Source organism: Maudiozyma barnettii (assembly GCF_903064755.1).
Source record: "Maudiozyma barnettii strain CLIB 1767 genome assembly, contig: KABA2_01, whole genome shotgun sequence".
Lineage (NCBI taxonomy): Eukaryota > Fungi > Ascomycota > Saccharomycetes > Saccharomycetales > Saccharomycetaceae > Maudiozyma > Maudiozyma barnettii.
The window spans coordinates 1813350-1837490 of record NW_024545238.1 but is presented as its reverse complement, the minus strand read 5'-3'; the positions used below and the strand labels follow the sequence as shown (position 1 = coordinate 1837490).

The following is a 24141-nucleotide window of genomic DNA, read 5'->3' as shown; positions in this document are numbered from 1 at the left end:
GAATGAAAATTATTTCAAACAATTGAAAACTAAAAAGAAAAAGGTAATTGAATATAGCTTATTCGTTTACAAAAACAGCTTATTGATAAAATGAAAATTTAGCCGGTTGCGATTAGAATAATTGGGGGTGAAAAGCTATATAAAGAAAATTTATAATGTGATAAAACTTCACTTGAAATGAATGATTTCAAAACCGTATTATTATTATTATTATTATTATTATTATTATATGTTCTATTCTATCCTATCTAGTTGCAGCTTTCACTTTCCTAGTTTCAAAGTAAATAAAGTTTTATGTTTTAATATAACCCAATTCGATATATATATTTTTATATTTTTTTTTTGTATGTGAATATGTATTTTCTTCAATATTTTTTTTTTCATTTTTGTCCTCTTTCCATTTCTCGCTTGTTTTGTTTTCGGCATATCTAAATATATATATTTAGATATTTAAGCCATTTGACGTGTATAATTTCACAAAATTTTTAATTACGCAATTTTTCAAGATCTATTAAAGTATAGTCATCGAATATCTTATACTTCGGATCATCTGATATACCAATACTTACTTCTAACATAAACTATTATATTTGTTATATATACTTCTTTCCCCTAATGAGAATCATAACTGTTACTATTTTAATAATTTAGAAAGGAAAGAAGTGTAATGAGATCAATTGGAGAAACATATAAACAATTATATTATCCTATCTATTACATATTTAAACATGAATAACAACATCCACCTTAAGTTAGAAGAAACCAATGCATATAATATACATTTACAATCAAATGGATAACATACCATTTGGATGTTTTAAGCAACTGATGTGGAATAAGAGTTCAATGTCTTAGTTCTTAATCATAATAATAGTATTTTTCACATTCTGAGAAATACATGTTTTTTATCATAAAATACGGCACGCTCTGACGTCGATTTTCTTAATTAACGAACTACCCCTTTAATTTTCTTGCCTCTCTCTCTATCTTTTCTCAATGAAAGATAAATTCATTACGCGGACAAAAACCTCACAAATTCATAAGAAAAAACAAATATTAGAATACGAATTAGTTCAACATAGAAGAGACTTCGTCATTAGTTTGATAGAAACTTGCACATACATAATACAAAAACAACTTCCCATCTATATCTTTTATTCTGATATAATACCATATAAACTTCACGCAAATGCCAGTATGTAAAACAATCAATTGCAATAATGAATCACCCCGTTTAATATATTTCTGTTTTTACTAACAAAGATACAATATTTCTTTCTCCATAGGCTTATCATTCCACTTTCCCTGTCGATCCCCAAAATGACCGTATGATCGGTAATTTTGTACTATTACCATTGAACTCCAAATTTAGAGGTCCAGCATATCCTGCCAATTCAGATTATGATATAATTGATGAATGTCTAGATTTATTCCGTGCCAATTCATTCTTCAAAAATTTTGAAATTAAATCACCTGCAGATAGAGTACTCATCTATGGTATCTTATACATCAATGACTGTCTAGCTCATTTGAAAGCACAAACTTCTCACAATGAAGCTGTTAAAGTCTTAACCAATTTATCACTTGATAACTTTCAATTACCAGGTACACCTGGTTTCCCATTAAATAACGTGTATTCGATACCTGTACAGGATCGTAATCAAATGGATCTGTTAAAACAATACATCCAACAATTTAGACAAGAATTAGCAATGAGATTATTAGATAGAATTTACGCCGACTCGAAGGAACAACCATCTAAATTTTGGTTGGCGTTCACTAGAAGGAGGTTCATGAACAAGAGTCTATAAATATATATATATATATATATATCAACAAACAGGAATGCCTTCTTTTTTTTTGTAAAGTAACGAAATTAACAACTGATTAATGTTGTGAATTTGTTTGAATCAATCATTGTTTTGTTTAATAAGCCACTAACTCCATCATGCTATAGTACATAATCATGGTAGTAAATATATCCATGTCGTTGTTTATAGCGATAAAACTTCTCCAGTCCCGATATATTTCATGTGGCTCTCAAAAGCTGTAAACTATTATATTTCACTTAAAGTCGATGAATGTGCAAAAAATAAAATAAATATCGAAGTCATTTTTTACTAATATTACCGTATATAGAAGAGCACTTTAATAATATTATAATGAATTCGGAAAAATTAAAAAGAGAAGAGAGGCACGAATATTTTTTTTGAGATGTCGCTATATGTTACAGTCTATATAATACTTTTATATACAACCAACTTGATAAACTTGTATTAGAAACCACATAGAATATCGCTTCTCTCTCTAAATAGTTTTATTTAAGAAACACAACAGAGACGTATTAATAGTTGCATACCACCCTCCCATATCATATTTTTCAACTAAATGCAGATATTTTCATTAAACTCTAAGAAGAAGTCCCCGAAAAAGATAGTTCCAACAACAACATCATCATCTCGACAAAGCGACGATCTACAAAATTGCAATGATAGTAATAATACTACTAATAATACATTGAGCAATACAAAGAAGGATCCCAAACCAATAATATCCTATTATGATATTAGATTAGATTCACCATATAAGGATTTAATCTTAATTCAAGGTACACCATTGGAGTCAACGCCAATATCTCTCTCGGGGAAATTAATATTCTCTTTAAATGAAGACACAGAAGTTAAAAGAATTAGATTGAGACTAACAGGTAGATTTAAGTTAGAATTTTTACAAATGAGTCGAAAAAAAGGGACAGGTGGAATGACTAGTATAGTTAAGGAACAACAGACGTTGATTGAATGCGAATGGGTTAACTTATTAAGATCTTCAAAAGGTAATATTACTATTAATAATATTGGTGGATACGATAGTAATTACAACAACGATCGATCAAATGAAACTGTAACAAACACAAATACTTCTACTGGCAATAATAGTGGAGTCATCACACCAAATGAAACTGATAATCAAACCAAAAAAACCAATAAAAAATTTAAAATATCTAGTAAACAAGGGAAAAGAAATGCACAATTACTAAAATTACCTGAAGGTGGCTTCTCTGGGACACCATACATTGATTTAAAAGATGATAATACCAAATATACTTTTCTATTACGCAAGGGTAATTATGAATTACCATTCATGATACAATTACCTAGTGATATACCTGAAACAGTGGAAGGTTTACAAAGTAGTAGTATTTTATATTCTATGGAAGGTGTCATTGAACGTCGTAAAAAGACTAACCTAATGATGTTAAATGAAACCGATAAGAAAAATTTGAATGCAATTTTATCAGCTAGTAGTAGTATAATCAGTAGTGGTTATGATTCAAGTGTATTCAATCAATCATTGAATCTTGGTAGTAAGATATTTACAAAATACAAATATCTTAGAGTTCTCAGAACTTTATCGACGGATAATCTTGCTATGCAAGAAGAAATGTCTGTTGGCAATACGTTAACTGATAAATTACAATATGAAATTAAAATCCCAAGTCGTGCTATTCCAATTGGTGGTAGAACCCCCATACAAATAAAAATATTCCCATTTCAAAAAAATTATATGTTAAACAAGATTAGTGTATCATTAATACAAATGTATTCTATGAAGGATTCAGATAATCAGATATATGAGGATGAAGTTGTTATCAATAGACAAAGTATGACAGAATTTGGTGATCTTGTTGAAAATGGAACAAACAGATTAATTGATAAATTTGAATTATTCAGTGAAGTACAATTACCTGATGATCTTAGACGGGTTACTCAAGATTGTGATATTAAGAACGATTATATACACGTTCATCATAAATTGATATTTCATATAATATTAAAACGAACAATACCTGGAGAAAATACTCCAAGAAATTTAGAAATTAAAGCAAACATACCTATATTATTATTTGTTTCACCGCAATTACCCATGAAAGGTCGTTTAGTATTATTTGATCAAATGACAGGAAAAATACATTTTAGAGCAGGTAAACTTGTACAACTTTTCCCATTGATGAATAATAGTAATAATAACAATAATACTACAAATCTACACAATTTACATATAGACACTCAACATGAGATAAATTATAATTGGGTTGGAGATCAATTAGGGTATAGTCCTATTCCTAATAATAATAATAATAATAATAATCTTGCGCCACCACCAAATTATCAAGAAAGAACTAATGACCAATTGATCCAACATTTAGAAGGAATTATACCAACAACAGATCAAGTATATAATTCTATGACGAGACCTGGTCTGGCGGCTAATGACCTTGATGATGGCGGCAATTTCCAGATTGCGGATATTATTACATCAGAACAACAACCACAACAACGGCCATTGGCTCCAAATAGTAATAACAACGAGAATATTGCACAACGTGATGCAACCACAGAAAGTTATGAAGAACCACCGCCACTATTAGCTAACTGGAGTAATCAAAGTGATAACATTCCAGAATATAGTGAAACGCCATAAATTAGAGAATTAATACTATTAGAAAAGTAACTGAAAAAAGGGAGTACAAAAATAGAATGATGAAAGACGGAGGGAGAGGAAGAAATCCAGAAGAATCTATGTATACCTACCTAGAAAATGGTCGTGTAACTAGGGTTCTCGGAAATGTACACCCCGCATGTCGGCAGTGGGGGTACGTGCATGAAAGGGGGGTGAAGCGTTCTCAAAAAACTACGCAGTATGTAAAGAGAAGGGGCTATATCTGGCCCACACCCATACAAATAATATTTTATTGCTTGCTTTTCTTTCTCGCCTTTTGTCACATATGTTGTGCGGAGACTCTCTACCTCTCTTCTTTGACCCCCTCCCCCAAAAAAATAATAATAAATAATTTCGGACTGTTTTTCATTGTGCGCGATCTGCACATAATTTTCAAATACTCACTATAATATTCTGCTATTACACAGTATCTCTGTAGCAAACAGACACTCTCTGTTTACTATGGTGATCTTTCTTTTTTCCTCTTCTTCTATCATGGTCGAATATATGAAGTCTCTCCCCCCCGTATTTTACTCATACTCCCAACCAAAGATTATGTGTGACCTTATTTATTTCTATTTTGCGTGAATTTGAAGAGAAACTGGATCGTAAGAACAAGGGAGTTTATAATCTTCCTATGATTTGTTTATGCAAGAGTATTATATGTCCACACAATATTATTTTTTGCACACATATTGCTTACCAAATCAAAGTCCGTTTAGTTAATAATTTATTATTGTCCATTATTTTCTGTGCATTATTACAAACAATAACCCCCGCGTTTAATTGTTATTTTTTTTCGTTTTGTCTTGGATTTGATAATCTAACCAATTCTCCCAGTGGCCTCCTTAACTTTCTTCCTACACTATGTATTATAGGGAGAACAAGTGACATTCTGGTACACCCCACATAACATTAATGTAATTTCTGAGAGTTGACCGCATGAATAGAAATTTGCTTCATAATATTATTAGCAGGGAATCCGTATACAATGAATAGATGGCGGGGGTGGATTACTCCTGCAGTGAACTCATTCACCACGAGAATAGACAGATATATTCTTTGGAGATAAACAAAACCTAATATAATATAATTACTAACAGTAAGAATACGTGGACTCTCCCGGGTAGATGGAGTTCAGATAGAGCCGAAAAGAAAAATCAAGCTACTATTTTCTTTGTTCAGAGCAATTCAATAGCATTCTAGTCTGAACCTCTCATATCTACATTCCCGTTCTTCGGCCGGACAGATGAAGTTTCCAAAATTTCACCCCACTATAATTTTTTCGTTACTCAAGGATTTTATTTTAGTCTCTTTCTCTCTATGATTGATATTCGCCTCGTAGAGGAAGCACTATATCCTTGGAGCATAAGACATACCATAATACATATACAGATATCTCCACGGGAGGGCTAAATGACCAATAAAAACGGAGAACCCCACTACTACATTTACATGCACAAATTATTTATTTTCTTATGAATCTTCCCTTATTTTTTTGTTAAAGAAATACGAATGGAAGGACAAGTAATACAACTAAAAACTTGTGATTTATTTTCATCTTTCACTAAAATGTTGTACTTACTGCTGATCATTATACCCATTCTTAGGGACCTTTTTTCATGTTTTTCTTCTGCGAGTGAATCTTTGCATTCGTGTGGCTTACCCACTCGCATACATATCCAAAGATTCTGAACGTGATACAAGACATCTTAGTGATAGCCTCATTTACACACTATAGACTACTGACTTGTTCTTTTGCTTTTTCATTCCCCTCCTTAGCCCCCTCCCCCACTATGACGGACCCGACCTCTTCTCTGTCAGAATACTCCAAAGAAATCAAGAGTTATTTATTTATTCATTATTTGCAGGTTTAAATTACAGTTGCTATGAACTTTTAACTTCTCTCGATTCTGATGCGAATGAATTTCTTTATACAGACTCTCACACACAGATAGAAATGGAAAAAGAACAACAGTGGGAGACAGTAAATATTCGTTGTATGCGTGCATGTGTGTGTTTGTCCCTTAAAAAATTCAAATGCTTTTTTAATTTATTTGATTTCTCGTTGACAATTCGATAAATTTCCTGCTGTTTCATCTTGTATGTCATTTATTTTGTTTTTTACATTGGCATTATATTATCCCTTATATTATTAATTCGTGGTCCTTCCAAGTGGGGACTGTCTGTATGTTTGTTCTGCCCTTACCTTGGCTACCTCTCTGTCATTGCAATCAAGAAACGGAAAATACAATAAAACGAAGCCTTACTATCAAACCTTTTAAGATTTTTTTTTTGATATATGGGAAATAGAAGGGGAGAGGAATAGTTAAGAACCAGCTCTCTGCAACGTATATATATTAATGATTTGAGCATCCCCTCATCCCCCCACTCTTTATTATTATTACTCTTATTATTTATCTAAGAGATATTGAATATACTTTGTATAATTTACTATTCCATTATATTATTTATTGACAACATCTATCCACCCCCTCCATTATATAATTTCTTAATTCACCCCTCAATCCACCTTATTAGAAGTCATAGAAGTGTAGCTACTTTTATACTTGACTATATATAAACGAATATATATTCTTGGTTTCTAATTCTAATATTAATTCATTAAAATAAATTGTTATAACTAAAGGATCTTTGTTACTTTTTATATATTATTATGTATATATCTTTATTTATTTTTTCTATTTTATTTTTTGTTAATTTCTTGTGTTCAATAATAAATTTTGGTTACTATTACTTATATCTTTGACAAAAAGTCTGTTTTTATTATTGAGTCAATTTAAAATCATAAACACATGTATTTATTATCTTAATATATTCAAAACAAATATTAATAATAATCATAAAAACGTAATACAATCAAATTTTTTTTTATTTTTCGAAATTAAGAATAATGGCAAACTCTCAAAGAAAATATATTTGTTCCTTTTGCGCAAAATCATTCTCACGTTCTGAACATAGAACAAGACATGAACGATCTCATACAGGTTATAAACCATTTCAATGTAAAATCTGTAAACATTCCTTTGTTAGAAGAGATTTAGTTCAAAGACATATTAGAACGGTGCATAGAGTATTATTATTAGCAAGTAAACAAGATAATTTCGATCCTAACGGGAATAATTCAACTAATGATATCACACTCAACACAAATCATGAAGTAATATTAGAAGGTGCTGGTACTAAGAAAGGACATCGCAAGAATAAGAACAACAACAAAAAAAGAGATTTAGATAATAATGATAGTGATAATAGCAATAGTTCAGATGATCAAACTTTAGATGAACTAGTCCGCCAGATGATCCATGTAAGGGATTTACCGAAAGAAAATGAAAGAGAAAAAATGAATAACAGTAGTAACAATAATAATAATAATAATGATAATAATAATAGTAATAACAATAGTGGATCGCGAGGTCAAATTACTAGTAATGCTAGCGGAAGTAGTGAAATGGATAGTAGTAATAGCAATTTGAATAGCGCACGTCAATCTTCTTCATCTATCTTAAGTGACATTAACGATTTAACAAATGGTAAAAATACCGGAATTAAAGGTCAATTTTCAACAAAAAATATCTTAACAGGTAGCTCTAATAATAATAATAGTAGTACAAATGGACTCCGAGAAGAAATTGACAATTCAGTATTAAAGGATTTATACCTGAATAATGTTAATGATTCCTTTAATTCACATTTAACAACTAACGTTATTAATAAATTCCATTTGAGTTATTATTCTGATCAATTACTTAAAAATTTTAATTTCGGAATAACATCTCTAAGGGATAATCAACTATTTCTAAATTCTATTAGATCAATTTATGAGTCTTGTAATTATGATAATGATAAATTTTTCCAGAAGGCATGGTTTTCAGAAAGAGATGCATTTTTACCAATATTAGGTATATCGATATCATGCCTAGGTAATTTTACCAAAAATAACGTCTATGATCAGAATTTATGGATATTATGTTGGAATCAAGCAATGACAAGCTCTACTGAGCTCGGAAAACCCGATATTTTATCAATCTCAATATTGATGTACATTCTCTTAAAGACTCCCAATTGTGAAAAGACTTGTTCAGATGTATTTCAATTTTACCAACAAAGCTTATTATACATGATCAATCAATTGGATACCTCCCAAAGAATCGTCGATTTTATCGATATTAAATCCTTCGATATATGGAATATTTTTGATGCTTGGGTATTATTAACAAAAACAATTGATATATTTGATAATGCCTCATCAATTATCTATAAGTGGTTCTTAAAACAAAATAATCTTTTTGCAGGGTTTCCAGAATTAACTTTATTTGATTTCTTAAACTCTAGAAATTATGTCATAGAAGAAAATATGTCTTTAGCTACTTTGAATATTTTACCAGACACACTCTATTGTGAAGCGAATAATACTTTGTTTAACACATCTAGAAATATCTTCTCTGTAGGTAGTTTCAAGTCAACAGAAGAATTGCATAATATAATCATCAAGATTAATCAGAAATTTTCAAATTTGACTATGAAAAATATTATCTCTGAAACAACAGACAATGGTGGAGCTAAAAAGAGTAATGAACATCTAGTTAACGTTCATGATCCAAATTTCAATCTTTTATTCCAAGATTGGAAAAAGAATACCTTGTTATTAGGGGCTCCTACAAAATTTACTAATCTTTTAATCGATTATGCCATCCTGCCACAATCTAATAACCACTGGCTACTATGGGAATGTACTTGGTTCGAATTCTTAAAGAGTTTATCTCCGTCAGAATTAGTTTACAAGAAATCATCATTTTTAAAATTACAAATGTTACAAAATATTTACTTGGATGGATCAATGATTAACAATAATTTGGCCTTATGTACGACTCCTATAATTGCATCGTTAGAAAATTTTGCGAAGAATGAAGATTTATTCCCAATAAACGGTAGATTTGTGTCATTGATAGTCGATATACTATCGTTTCAATTAAAGTTTTTCTCAACCGAACTGGTTTCTTCACAGTTGAATGGCCCTACTCATATCATGGGATTCTTGAGTAATCCAATGGTGCAATTGATTTTATATGTTTGGTTTTCAGTCATTTACAAAAATAATAATGAATCAATAAGTGTATCAAATGCCGAATCAGATTCAGTTATTTATTTTGTTGAAAAATATATTATTAACACAGATCAAAACATTGATACAGATAGATTATTAGAGCATGATATTAATGAAATTCTTTTCAATAACAAATCATCAGCCTATATTGGGTTCCATTGTCTAATCGATTCTATTGCTCGTTACATTAAGGATGAAATCATTATCAAACGATTATTCCCATTACCAACACTGGACCAAGAAACTAGGTTCAAACTATTTGAATTCTTAAAATTGTTCGAAAACGAAGAGCAGGAAGCTGTCCCTATGGTCAAGACTCCAAGTTATTCGCATAGACCATCGATCTCATCTATTGGATCTAATACATTTAATTTACCAACGTCTCCAATGTCATGTACACCGACTTCAAACAGAAGATCATCCGTAGTTTCAGTTACAGAAGATGGCCAAAAGTTATTACTTCCTCCATTGAATTTTATTCCGGGACAAATGCTGGCTTCACCACCAAACAAAAGGAATTCCATCCCAAATAGTAGTTTCTTGGAGAGTAATAATACTTCGAAGGTTCTATTCGGTACTTATAATGATACCTTTGGTACTGTACCACAGCCAATCCTACATAGTGGTAATCCAAATACTTTAAATCATCTAAAGAATTACTCATATGGTGGAGTAAATGGGAAAGTAACTGGTAACCTACACGATTCTACTAGATTTAACCCACATACATTGCTAAATCCATATGATGATGATAACAAACCTCCGATTAAATGGTTACAGAATAGACGTGCCTCCTTACCCTCTTTATCAGGTGGAAAAATGTTAAGTGGTCAGATACTACCATCAGCGTATCCAATTCCTGTCACCAATACCAGTATGGGAGAGGGTCATGCGATGAGACCCATTCAACGGTTAAGCATATCAAAAGATAGATTAAATAATGAAAATCATAATAATCTTTAATAGAGACTTGATTGAACTATTTGACAATATATATATATATATATGAACTAAAGTAATGTCCTAATAAATATTCCATTCTGAACTTTACTTATATTATTATTCAAGAACAATAAAATGATTGAATAAAAAACAATTGAAGACATTAATTAGCGAAGAACAAATATTATTAATTGATAAATTTTAATTTACATATTTTAAAATATATATATAAAAGAAAATAGATATTGAAAATTATTTTAGAAATATGAATCCCTAAAACAAATCAGTAAACGAAACCCAAAATCTTACCAGAGACATGCTTTCTTCTAGCTTCTTCGTGGTCCATAATACCAGCAGAAGTAGTTAGAATAACGTAACCGAATTGTCTGGCTGGTAGTAAGTTCTCGGTCCATTTTTCAATATCCGCAATCTTTACGTTAAATCTTGGAGAAATAACACCACACTTGTTCAATCTACCGTTCAATTGAACGACGATCTTACCAGATCTGTGGTCATCAATAGATTCAAATTCACCAATGTAACCTGTAGAAATTATCAACAATAGGAAGATAACAGAAAAATTGTTAGTAAAAAGAGAACTTATCATTATTAATCTCAAGGGAGATATTCGTTCCAGTTTTATTTTCAATCGAGTTGTCAAGCGTATCAAAATTAAGTTTTCCTCATAATGCAATATGAATGTAGAAATAGTACGTTCATTTTTATGTTAAGAGCCTTTAAAGAGAAGATGAAAATTCATATTTTCTTTTCAAATTGTTTTACGAAAGGAATAAAATGTCGAGGGAAAGTAAACGGTTCAAAATGGCTTGAATGTTCAATAATAAATATTAAATGCATCTGGAATCGTGTAAGAAGCATTCCCTCGTTGGAATAATTAATATCCCGGATACTTAAAGGACAGTATGGGACTGAAGACCGAACATACCATCTAGTTATCAACCCGGGGATACTATTCTTCGTCATAAAACAAAACAAAGGCAAAAACACAAATTGGATACGCCGAGAGTGGCAACAACAATATAAAAAAAATTAAACAGAAGGAAAATATCATGTAAAATTGTAGAACATACCATGCTTTTGCATAACTTGTAGGAACTTGATTATAACCTTTGACGAAGGTCTAATCATAACTTGACGCTTACCAGTTTTTTCGGCGTTGTTAATGGAGTTTAGAGCATCAGCTAGAACAGAAGTACGAGTCATTATTCTGTAAAGAAAAATAAAAAAATATTCATTATGATTATAATTAATTGTTAGTATGTTAGTTTACAAACTTCATTTGAGAACAAAATTAGTAAATGGTACCGTTTGCAAAACAAATTGCATCAGTCCAGAATATTTGATTATTTACACATATCGATATGATATATGTTAAAGAAATCAAAACGGAAAGTATCTAACTCCCATCTATGAGTGTCTGTCGAAAATTAATATAGAAAAAAAAATGCAGCAGATTCAAAGATGAAGAGCTAGACGGTCGAAACGATTTGCGCCATAGAAAGGTATCAAAGGTTAGTATAATGTATATATCCTATGTTCAACAGAAAATAGAGATACATATTAACTTTCTAAAATTAGAAATTCTTAGTGTAATCTAAGAATTTAAATTTTCTAAAAACGAATGACATTATAAAAACTTCTTTGATTCTCACGACGTATCTTTAGTGCATTACTCGAGTCATTCAAAAAATGGATGAAATAAAATAATGCTCACAAAAACATTGTAGAAACAATGATAAATCAAATATTACGTTCAACAATACAAAATATTTTGTAATTGTACGGTAATATACTGAAACAGCTGGTACATACGTTAAAAGTATGAAGAGTGAAAAGTTGTGTTGGTAGGTATATCTTCTTTATAAGTAAGAAAGATTAATTAGAAAATTGTTTGGAAATGAATTTAAATTCCTTTAATAAATGGAAAATCATACTTCTGGCACTTTATATAGGAATGCCAGAAAGTGAAAAAAAGAACATGTATTCTCGTTGTCCTCTCCTCCGATGGTAAAAAAGTAATATTTTCATTTGATTTTTTGCGTCTCTCTAAGAAAAAATTTCAGTGAAATTTTCAATTTGAGTGAAAACGCAGGTCTACGATGTGGATGTATGGGTGTATACAACTCTATTGTGACAGCTAACAGTACTTGGCTGATATGTTTGAATAAAGAATCTAGTTAAGAAGTTATAGTTTGTGAAATTCACCAAGTTGCGAGATGTATCAAAGTTTCGTATAGTGAATAGTGCTTTTCCTGTCATTTCAAGAAAATGAATAGTTTTAAAGTAGTTTTAGTTGTCAATAATAATATAATATTATGTATAAGCGCAATAGAGTATGATGTAGTTTAAAATAAATGATGCCCTCAAGAAAATATCTTATTATAGTTGCTCCATTGTGATGTCATTCATTTTGTAGTACATTTATACTTACAAGATAAATTAAACAGTATAGCTAGGTATCAATAAAGATTTTAAACGTTTAATGAATCAGAATACAATTCTAAACATGTAATTCATCACCTAATAAAGTTTAATGCCACAAAATTATGAGACTTTTGAACTTTTATAATTGGTTGGACTTGTTAGTAATTTATCTTCAACTAACAACATTTTTGTTTATGTATTCAAAAAGTTTTGAGGGAACAAAACGGAATCATTTCTCGATGATTCCAAAAAGTGAGAATCAGAGCGAATGAATCACGCTAATTTTTATTTTAGTTTTTTGTCGATGTAAAAATGAAATATTTCACGCTGGGAAGTGGAACGGCAGTAGGCATTGTTATCTGACTTACAGAAAATAATCACTGATGCATATGAGTTGAATTACGGCATGGCTAAATTGCTTCCAACGATATTCTGAGATTATTATATTTTGACCATTTATTTATGGGCTTGCAATGTACTTCCATATATATATATATATATATATCGGAAAGAGGAGACAAACTAAAATAATAATCTATACCTTTTGACTATACTTAGTTTGGACACAGATTTTTATGATTCCATTTTTATTGTCTTTTCTGATGGTGAGTATAACTTAAACATTTCATTTGTTGAGGAGAGTTTTAAAAACAAAAAGTAAACTTCCGGACAACTTAAGGTTGATAAAGATAATCACCCAACAATTTATTTCATTTAAAAGTTTCAATTAGTCATAATCCTCTTCCCCTGCGATTATTTTAGTTTCGACCATCACGATTATTGAATTCGAGAATTGTCATTGTTCAATCCTGATAGTTTATAACTTAACCTCTTTCATACTCTTCCTTTAAAGAAAGGTATATAAGCAGACCATCTCTTCTTTTAGAACCTGCTATTCCAAAAGTTATATCCTTATCATTTAATATATTCACTAATTATAATTAATATCCACAGAAAACAAAATTTATTAATATAGTCAATTAATAATAATAATAAGAATAATAAGAATAATAAGAATAATATAAAAATACATTAATAAAATGGCTACTGGATGGAGAAAACTTTTACCTCATTTAAGAGTGCTTCCAGACGAGGAACATGTAGAAGATGCTAGTTTAACTATTGATACGGAATCTGACGTTGCTATTAAATATCATGATAATATTTCTAGTGTCGATAAAAATAGCGTTGACAAGGACTTAGGTACCATACACGAAATTTCTGTCAGTTATAATCAATTAAATAAAGAAATGCCTTATGAATTGAGAGATGAGGCCGGTAGAAAATGGTGGAAGTATTTCGATGAGTTTGAATACAGATTAAACAAACAACGCATGGAGTCAAGAAGTTGGTACGAATTTTTATATCCAAATCATAAAGAACATAGTAAAGCTGAACGTAGGTTACTTTATAAATTGGATCTTATCATTGGTGTTTATTTTCTGATGCTTTGTTGGTCCAAATCTGTTGACACTAACAATTACACCAATGCATATGTTTCAAACATGAAAGAGGACTTGAATATGAAAGGTAATGATTATATCCATACATCCACTATCGGTAATGTTGGGTCCATTGTCTTTCAACTTCCATTTATGTATCTTTTACCTAGATATCCTGCTCATTTAATTCTACCTATAATGGATTTTGGTTGGGCATGGTTTACTTTCGCATGTTACAGAGTTAAATCTCTAGGGGAATTACAAGCTTATAGATTTATCTTAAATGCATTTGGTGCTGCGTATTATCCGGTCTCACAGTATGTGTTAGGTTGTTGGTATGCACCTGATGAGTTAAGTTCCAGGGTTTGTTTATTCTTTTGCGGTCAATTATTAGGTGGGGTTACATCTGGGTTACTCCAGGCAAGGATTTTCAAGAGTTTAGATGGTGTCAATGGTCTAGCTGGATGGAGATGGATGTTCTTGATTGATGCCATAGCCATTTCGATCCCTACAGCAATTATTGGATTTTTCGTCATCCCAGGTATCCCATCAAAATGTTATTCATTATTTTTGACAGATGAAGAAATTTTGATTGCTAGAGCAAGAAATAAGAGAAACCAAATTACTGATGGAGTTGATAAATCAAAGTTAACTTCATTATTTAGTAAAAAAATATGGAAACAAGTATTTTTAACGCCAACTTTCTGGGTACTAGTTGTATTTGACACATGTTCATGGAATAATATGACTGCTTTTAGTGGATCTTATACTTTATGGTTGAAATCAAATTACGAGTACACTATCGAACAAGTTAATAATCTGAGTGTTATCCCTGCTTGCCTAGGTTTTGCATATGTCTTCTTCTGTTCCTTCGGTGCAGATATTTTTCATTGTAAGTGGATCTTTATGGTATTTGCTGCTATCATGAATACTGTATCTTGTGCTCTTTTAATCAAATGGGATATTTCTGCTAGATCCAAATGGTATGCCTTTTTGACAACATATTTCAGTATATCTGCATCCCCTTGTCTGTGGTCATTTATTAACGATTTCTTAAGATTTGATCCACAAGTAAAAGCTGTAACATGGATTGCCATATACTCATTTTCTCAATCTACGTATGCATGGATTCCTAATTTGGCTTGGCAGACTACCGATTCACCAAGATTCAAGACTGGTTATATTGTTAGTTTAATATTTGGTGCAATTTATGGTTTATGGACATTTGTAGTCTTATATTTATACAAGAAAAATGAAAAGAAACATGCATTAGGAAATGGTATCATTATCTATGATTCCAGTAAAGACCAAATACCTCCAGCTTTTGTAACGGAGGATATGGAATTGAGAGATGACGGTTATTATTATCTGAAGGACACTTTTTAAAGTTACATCTCTCAACTCCCCCCTCCCTTATATATATATATATATATATTTCTTTAAATAAGAAATAAGTTATTATTTTCATAAATACTGTTATTAATACTTTACGTGAAGATAAATAAAATGATCTGCAGGTGCAATAGAGTAGCTATTATGGAATCAAGTTCAAAAGTATTACCCTCTCGGCATTTTAATTTTCTACTGTCCTTATATGTTACTTGAACTAAGAAAATTAAAATTGCACTGTATGGTCTCCGCGTTCGAACGTTCACCATACAAAAAAATACACAGATATTCAATAATTAAGCATGAATTTTATTTAAAGATGTATAATAATTTAAGCCAACTAATATATATATACGGACTGCTTACACATAAGTAATAACGTACTTTGAAAGAAAGGAAAGACAAATATAAACAGATACATACGTATAGTCCATTATGTCCAGTGATAGAGCATGCATGCTATGTGGCATAATCCAAACGACGAATGAGTTTGGTAGGGAAGGCTGTCCAAATTGTCAAGGTGTATTTGAACAAGCCGGTGTCTCCGCCATGGAATGTACATCACCATCATTTGAAGGTATGGTTGGGATGTCTAAACCTACGAAATCATGGGTTGCAAAGTGGCTGAGTGTGAACCAAGGTATTCCGGGTATATATGCTATTAAGGTCGACGGTAGGTTGCCTCCAGAAGTGGTTGAATTATTACCACATTATAAACCAAGAGATGGTAGTCAGATTGAATAGGTGCATTACCACAACTTTACAATTAGCATTCATTAGTACAAGTCAACAAGAAATATTTAACTGTTCTATAAAAATCTTTAACAATATGTATATTAAATAGTCATCTCTCTCTGTCTTAGGACTGTAATATTAATATTATTTTATTATTATTTTTTTTTTTCAACATTAAAAAGTTATCGAGAAATTATGGACTGCAAAGGCGGGAGAACCTTATAAAATATATAGCATCAACACTAATAAAGGGAGAATCATTACTATACTTGCGGGTCATTCAGGGAGTTTCTATATAGGCATCATATTTATACAATTATTTTGGTGGAATAGAATGTTTCCATTGAGTTCAGCGGCGAGAAGACCGCTAGGTAAACAATTAATCATCAGATATGATCAATTACAATTCCCAAAAATGAATAAAACCCATCGTGGGTTTGCCACATTTCAAGCTGTTGCAGATACGTTTACCGCAGTACATGAAGCTAGTGGTATACCGTGGTTGGTTCTGATACCGACAACGACATTTGCGTTAAGAACTGTCTTTACTTTACCATTTAGTATATGGCAACGTAAACGTATTGTGAAACAACAAGAATTGAGAAAAGTGGTTCAATCGATGACACCAATAATAAAATTACGTTTAGCTGCTGCAAAGGCTAGCGAAGCACAACCTGTAAATAAGAATGTAACCATAACATCAAAGGCAATCATTACAAAAAAATCGAAGATTCCAGATATTATTCAACAGGAGACCAATAAACAATTAACCCCAGAACAAATAGTTTTAATAGCAGCTAAAGAAACGCGTAAGAGACAGAAATCCATCTTTAAGAAACATAAAGTCCAAATGTGGAAAAATATGTTATTACCTGTTGTACAAATTCCATTATGGTGTACTGTCTCCATGGGTATAAGAAAACTGACAGAATGGAAAATTGAAGGTTCTACACATGCATGGTTTGAAAGCTTCAAGTTCCATGAAATTGATCTTACTGGTCCGCTTGATGTATATCCTATGATTATACCAATAACGTTAGGTATTGTATCTTTATTAAATGTTGAATACAACGGTAAAATGTTATTGAGAAGGACTACCGATGTAGTTGGGATAGATACGTATCAGGATGATAATTCAAGGTTAACTCAAGGTATCAAGAGTGTATTAAATGTCTCTAGGATCGGTTCTGTATTCATGATGGGTGTATCTTCTCAAGCATCGATCCTATTATCATTATATTGGATCAGTTCTAATTTATATTCTTTATTACAAAATATTGTATTGGATTTTTTATGGCCTTATCAAAAGTAGATATTATTTGTAAATAATTTGTAAAATAAAAATAAAAATAATTTATATTTTGTTAACGTTTTAGGTATTGGAATGTTGGAATTTTCTACATTTTTTCTAAATGTATATATATATTTTATAGGAATGCTATTTATTATGTCAAAAGTGATGTATATAATGTACAAATAATATTAAAATAAGGTATGAGTGTTTTGGTGATCAAACATGGAATCTGAAAATCTATTTCTTAGCCTTTCTTTCAAGTTCTCTTCTTGTTCCTTTCAATAATTCTAAATGACCAACCTTACTAGCCACAAGTCTTTCCGTGGATTGAGTCAAAGATGAAGTTTTATTTAGTTTTTTCATATGTTGTAATGATTTTTTCTTGGATTTAATCATTCTTGGAGCAGCAGCTTTCAAATTTTTTTGTTTCTTTGTCACACGACGAGGATCTTTAACCTTTCTATTCACTTTCAAAGCTTTTTGAACCATATTTGTTTTTTTGTTAGTTTATGTATTTATTATTGTGACGATCAATTTGTGAACACAAGTACCAAATAGTTAAGACACCAAATTATAGAAATACTCATTTATTAAAGCTTGATTGTGTAGAGGTCATCGCTAAAATTTCGAACTTCAACTAAAAATGTAACTCAGTTTGTCAGTATCAACATTTTTCGCCTTTAATTTTTTTCACTGATTTTCGCAGTAAAGAAGCATCGCAACAAATTTTCATTCTTTTTTTTTGTTTTGGCCCATCCAATTTCTAACTGACAATAAACTTAGCGCATTTCAGAACAATCTGAAGAAATTACTATATGAATAAAGTTAGTTACAAATATATATATACAGATGTAAGAAACGATGGAAACTTATATCTATCTATGTCATAAGATACGCATCGAAGTCTACATATGAATCCTCTTCTATATCGATGATCCCAGGTACAATTAATAGTATAATAATAACGACATAAGAAGAGGATACTCTACAATACCTTATTCGTTATTACCCGCCGGGACCTCATCAAGTTAAAATACTTGAACATCTGTTTATCATCAGAGTCATTGATGTCCCATATCCTAAATTTTAAACTGAGTTATTGTTCTACCATCTCTTAAATCACGTTCAACGACGCCGCCCTCACATATTCAGATTTTGCAGCCATTCCATTTTTCTCATTAATTTTCAAAGAAGTCAAGAACGTTAATACACACATCTCTCTCTCAATGAAAACCTCGTAATGTGCACCACACATCTACATACACACTCTCGCACCCGCGTACATATATAAATATTGATTGGGAAAAGAATAAACGAAAATAAAAGAAGTCATTTTTATAAATGCTTCAATATGATTGATTATTTAATTATTTGTTTTCAGCACCCAAGTCAAGTATTACCAGGGTCACATATTTGTATTAGTATTAGTATTATTGTTACTATCTATCTATAATAGCTTCACATACTTTGGTAATGAAGTTATAATATGATTTATTGGCTTGTATGATTCTTGTTAATATTTTTTATACATTAGTTTTTATAATACTTACATTACTCATCTTAACTCCTTCTTTAGAACTGCATAATTATTTCATTTCATCTTATATAAATAAGATCGTCATTTGTTAAGTATTTTACTATTTTTTTATTTTTATTTTTAACATGGTGAGCTCGTTGCCATTAATATCAATCACTTCAGTTAGGTTTATACTTTGTGATATATATAAAGAAATTAGCGTTTACTCTTTTCTTTAATTATTTTAATATATATATATATATATATACATACTTCTTACGTTAACGTATCTCATTGCTATACAACAATAACATCATCATAGCGAATATTCTTCATTACTCTAATTATATTTTTTTGTTATTGCTCCATTCTTTGTCTGCCGTTTTTACTTCAAGGATCCCCCTACCCGAACATTTAATATATATATATATCCACATATAGTCATCGCCTGATTACTATAAGAATTGTTTAAAGCTATAGGGAATATTAATTAATTTACAAATAATAAAAACAGAAGAAACAATAACAACAATCCGTAATGTCTTCAATCGTTCTACCTGGCCCAAAGGCTTTATCCTCCTTCAGAGTTGAGAACCTTACCGATGCTATTAATCAAGCTTTTAACGGTAAACGTGTAGTTCAAGAAATTCGTGCATGTTACGTTCATTACATCGATCTTTTAACTACTGGATTGAATGAGAAAGAAACTTCACTACTAGATGTGCTTTTGACTTATGATAGTGCTTTTGATTTTAAAAATGATAAAATCGCCAAATTATTAAACGATGCCATTTCAAATAACGATTCATCAATTAACAATTCTTCTGATGAAACCTATTACTTAATTAGGGTCATTCCAAGATCTGGTACAATCTCTCCATGGTCGTCTAAAGCCACTAATATTTCAAATGTATGTGGTTTACAAGAAAAAATTGGTAGAATCGAAAGAGGTACTGTTCTATTAATCAAAGTAGTAAATGGAACTGATTTAACTGATGCTTTAAATGATATTACTTTGAAATCGGTTTATGATAGAATGACACATCAATTATATATTAACCAAGCTCCACCAATTTCTGCTTTGTTTACTCATGAGGAACCAAGACCTCTTGTCTCCGTTCCATTACAATCTCAAACTTCCACAGGGAAATCACCAAAGGAAATTTTACAAAAAGCGAATGTTGAATTAGGTTTAGCTTTAGATGCAGGTGAAATGGAATATTTGATTAAGGCCTTTACTGACATCATGAAGAGAGACCCTACTGATGTTGAGTTATTTATGTTCGCACAAGTGAATTCAGAACATTGTCGTCACAAAATATTTAACGCTGATTGGACTATTGATGGATTAAAGAAAAATTATACTTTGTTTCAAATGATTAGAAACTCTCATAAAATATCCCCAGAATATACAATCAGTGCTTATTCTGATAATGCTGCCGTTGTCGATACTGAAAACGAAGCTTATTTCTTCTCCCCAGACTCTAAGACCAAAAAATGGACCGCTTTGAAAGAAAGAGTTCCTATGTTAATTAAAGTAGAGACACATAACCATCCAACTGCCGTGTCCCCATTCCCGGGTGCCGCTACTGGTTCAGGTGGTGAAATCCGTGATGAAGGTGCCACAGGTAGAGGTTCTAAATCCAAATGTGGTCTAAGTGGGTTCTCTGTTAGTGATCTTTTGATTCCAAATTTCAAACAACCATGGGAACTGGACGTAGGTAAGCCATCACATATTGCATCTGCACTAGATATTATGATTGAGGCTCCGTTAGGTTCAGCAGCCTTCAATAACGAATTCGGTAGACCTTGTATTAACGGTTATTTTAGAACTCTTACTACAAAGGTTAAGAATAAAGACAATGTCGAAGAGATTAGAGGTTTCCATAAACCAATTATGTTAGCAGGTGGGTTGGGTACTGTAAGACCACAATTCGCTTTGAAGAATAAGCCAATCACAGCAGGGTCTAATATTATTGTCCTTGGTGGTGAATCTATGTTGATCGGTCTAGGTGGTGGTGCTGCCTCTTCTGTTGCCTCTGGTGAAGGTTCTGCAGATTTGGATTTTGCCTCCGTTCAAAGAGGTAACCCAGAAATGGAACGTCGTTGTCAACAAGTCATTGATGCTTGTGTTGCTCTTGGTGATAATAATCCAATCCAATCGATTCATGATGTCGGTGCAGGTGGTCTATCTAACGCCTTACCAGAATTGGTACACGATAATGATTTAGGAGCTGAATTCGATATTAGAAAAGTTTTATCTTTAGAAAAGGGTATGTCTCCAATGGAAATATGGTGTAATGAATCTCAAGAACGTTATGTTATGGGTGTAGCATCAGATGATTTGGTTACCTTTGAAGAAATTTGTAGAAGAGAAAGAGCTCCATACTCTGTGGTCGGTAATGCTACATCCGAGCAAAGACTACTAGTTAAGGATTCCTTATTAAAGACTACTCCAATTGATCTAGAAATGTCTATCTTATTCGGTAAGCCACCAAAGATGTCGAGAAGTGCTATAACTGAATCATTAACTTTACCTAACGCTGATTTGTCTATAGTGTCATCTTTAAATGAGGCCATTGAGAGAGTCCTGACGTTACCAACCGTTGCATCTAAATCCTTTTTAATTACTATTGGTGATAGAACTGTTACTGGTTTGGTCGACAGAGATCAATTTGTCGGTCCATGGCAAGTTCCTGTTGCTGATGTTGGTGTTACTGCTACTTCATTAGGTGACTCAATCGTTTCTACTGGTGAAGCTCTAGCGATGGGTGAAAAACCTGTGAATGCTTTGATTTCTGCTGCTGCATCTGCTAAACTTGCGGTTGCTGAATCGTTATTAAACATTATGGCTGCAGATGTTAAATCTTTGAAACATATTAAATTATCAGCTAATTGGATGTCTCCAGCTGCTCATAAAGGTGAAGGTTCTAAATTATATGAAGGTGTTCAAGCTATTGGTATGGATCTTTGTCCAGATCTTGGTATTGCTATTCCTGTCGGTAAAGATTCCATGTCCATGAAGATGAAATGGGATGACAAAGAAGTCACTGCCCCATTAGCTTTAAACGTTACGGCTTTTGCTCCAGTTTACAACACTTCTAACACTTGGATTCCATTATTGAGTAAGAACTGTGGTAATTCATCTTTAGTATTAGTTGATTTATCCAGTTTACAAAATGACAAACGTTTAGGTGGTTCTGCTTTACTACAAGTTTATGGTCAAGTTGGTAATTCATCTCCAACTGTTTATGACAATTTGGTACTAAAGGGTTTCCTTGAAGCTTTGCTAAGTCTACACAAGACACAAGGTATTGTATCTGCTTATCATGATGTATCAGATGGTGGTTTATTGGTTACTTTGTTAGAGATGGCCTTTGCCTCCAGATGTGGTCTACAAATCAATGTTCAAAGCACTTCTCAAGATGGTTTATTAAATGAGTTATTTAATGAAGAATTAGGTGCTGTATTCCAAATCTCCAACGATAAGATTGATGAGTTCTCCAAAATTATGAACTCTAATGGTATTTCTGCTGATTACATAAAGATAGTAGGTACTCCTGATTTTTCATCTCAAGAAATTAAGATTAATAATGGTAAAGAAATCGTATACACTAACACTAGAGGTAAATTACAACAAGTTTGGGGTAAAACCTCTTTTGAAGTGCAAAAATTGAGAGATAATCCAAACACTGCTCAAGAGGAATTTTCCACCCTATTAGATGACAAGAATCCTGGTTTACAATACAAATTGACATATGATCCAAAGGATGATCTTCAAATCAACGAAACCTTAAAGGACATTAGACCAAAGGTTGCTATTCTAAGAGAACAAGGTGTCAATGGACAAATGGAAATGGCCTGGTGTTTTGAACAAGCTGGGTTTGAATCTATTGATGTTACTATGACTGATTTAATTAGCGGTAGAGTTCAACTAAAGGATTTTGTTGGGTTTGCTGCATGTGGTGGTTTCTCCTACGGTGATGTCTTAGGTGCTGGTGCAGGCTGGGCCAAATCTGTACTTTATCATGAGAATGTTCGTCAACAATTCATTGATTTCTTCCAAAATAGAGATGATACATTTGCCTTCGGAGCTTGTAATGGTTGTCAATTTTTGAGTAGATTAAAAGAAATCATCCCAGGTTGTGAAAACTGGCCAACTTTTGAAAGAAATGTAAGTGAACAATACGAAGCTCGTGTGTGTATGGTTGAAATTGATTCCAAATTAGCAGAACAAAGTATCTTTTTAGATGGTATGATTGGTTCCCAATTACCAATTGCTGTAGCTCATGGTGAAGGTAAAGCTACCTTTAATGATGACACTCAATTGACTGAATTTGAAAACCAACAGTTAGGTGCCATTAGATATGTTGATAATTATGGTCAAGTGACTCAAGAATTCCCATTCAATCCAAATGGTGCTGCTAATGGTATTGCTGGTATTAAATCTCCGAACAATAGAGTGCTTGCTATGATGCCTCATCCTGAAAGAGTATGTCGTTTGGAATCCAATTCATGGTATCCAGAAGGTAAATATGATGAATGGGAAGGATATGGTCCATGGATTAGATTATTTAGAAATGCTAGAAAATGGGTTGCTAAGACTTCTGGCAACTGATTAATAAGTAACTTATAAAATTAAATAAAAATGTACAATAGAAACAGTGAAAAAAAAACATAAGAAAAGAAAAGCTGACAAGCAAATAAATAAAATAAATTATATGTATTTTCCTTTTACTTTTAATATCAA

At 31.7% G+C, this 24141-nt stretch overlaps 9 protein-coding genes across 9 annotated transcripts; 7 read left to right on the top strand and 2 right to left on the bottom strand.

Moving 5' to 3' along the window:
* Positions 1-1189: 1189 nt before the first annotated feature.
* On the top strand, positions 1190-1811 carry ARC18 (Arc18p; the record flags this gene model as incomplete). The annotated part of the gene is made up of 2 exons (XM_041548698.1): positions 1190-1195; positions 1287-1811. 2 exons carry the CDS (start codon positions 1190-1192, stop codon positions 1809-1811), a joined length of 531 nt encoding a protein of 176 aa, XP_041404632.1.
* Positions 1812-2388: 577 nt separating this feature from the next.
* Positions 2389-4482, top strand: ART5 (Art5p; the record flags this gene model as incomplete). Its single annotated transcript, XM_041548697.1, has 1 exon — positions 2389-4482. One exon carries the CDS (start codon positions 2389-2391, stop codon positions 4480-4482), a length of 2094 nt encoding a protein of 697 aa, XP_041404631.1.
* Positions 4483-7414: 2932 nt separating this feature from the next.
* On the top strand, positions 7415-10591 carry KABA2_01S17204 (uncharacterized protein; the record flags this gene model as incomplete). The annotated part of the gene is made up of 1 exon (XM_041548696.1): positions 7415-10591. The coding sequence occupies one exon, from the start codon at positions 7415-7417 to the stop codon at positions 10589-10591; it is 3177 nt and encodes a 1058-aa protein (XP_041404630.1).
* A 262-nt stretch (positions 10592-10853) lies between these two features.
* RPS22B (40S ribosomal protein uS8) lies at positions 10854-11794 on the bottom strand (the record flags this gene model as incomplete). The annotated part of the gene is made up of 2 exons (XM_041548695.1): positions 10854-11113; positions 11662-11794. 2 exons carry the CDS (start codon positions 11792-11794, stop codon positions 10854-10856), a joined length of 393 nt encoding a protein of 130 aa, XP_041404629.1.
* A 2261-nt stretch (positions 11795-14055) lies between these two features.
* Positions 14056-15843, top strand: VHT1 (Vht1p; the record flags this gene model as incomplete). The annotated part of the gene is made up of 1 exon (XM_041548694.1): positions 14056-15843. One exon carries the CDS (start codon positions 14056-14058, stop codon positions 15841-15843), a length of 1788 nt encoding a protein of 595 aa, XP_041404628.1.
* A 438-nt stretch (positions 15844-16281) lies between these two features.
* On the top strand, positions 16282-16590 carry SPT4 (transcription elongation factor SPT4; the record flags this gene model as incomplete). Its single annotated transcript, XM_041548693.1, has 1 exon — positions 16282-16590. One exon carries the CDS (start codon positions 16282-16284, stop codon positions 16588-16590), a length of 309 nt encoding a protein of 102 aa, XP_041404627.1.
* Positions 16591-16915: 325 nt separating this feature from the next.
* COX18 (membrane insertase COX18) lies at positions 16916-17893 on the top strand (the record flags this gene model as incomplete). The annotated part of the gene is made up of 1 exon (XM_041548692.1): positions 16916-17893. One exon carries the CDS (start codon positions 16916-16918, stop codon positions 17891-17893), a length of 978 nt encoding a protein of 325 aa, XP_041404626.1.
* Positions 17894-18112: 219 nt separating this feature from the next.
* KABA2_01S17094 (uncharacterized protein) lies at positions 18113-18364 on the bottom strand (the record flags this gene model as incomplete). Its single annotated transcript, XM_041548691.1, has 1 exon — positions 18113-18364. One exon carries the CDS (start codon positions 18362-18364, stop codon positions 18113-18115), a length of 252 nt encoding a protein of 83 aa, XP_041404625.1.
* Positions 18365-19929: 1565 nt separating this feature from the next.
* On the top strand, positions 19930-24009 carry ADE6 (phosphoribosylformylglycinamidine synthase; the record flags this gene model as incomplete). The annotated part of the gene is made up of 1 exon (XM_041548690.1): positions 19930-24009. One exon carries the CDS (start codon positions 19930-19932, stop codon positions 24007-24009), a length of 4080 nt encoding a protein of 1359 aa, XP_041404624.1.
* Positions 24010-24141: the final 132 nt, after the last annotated feature.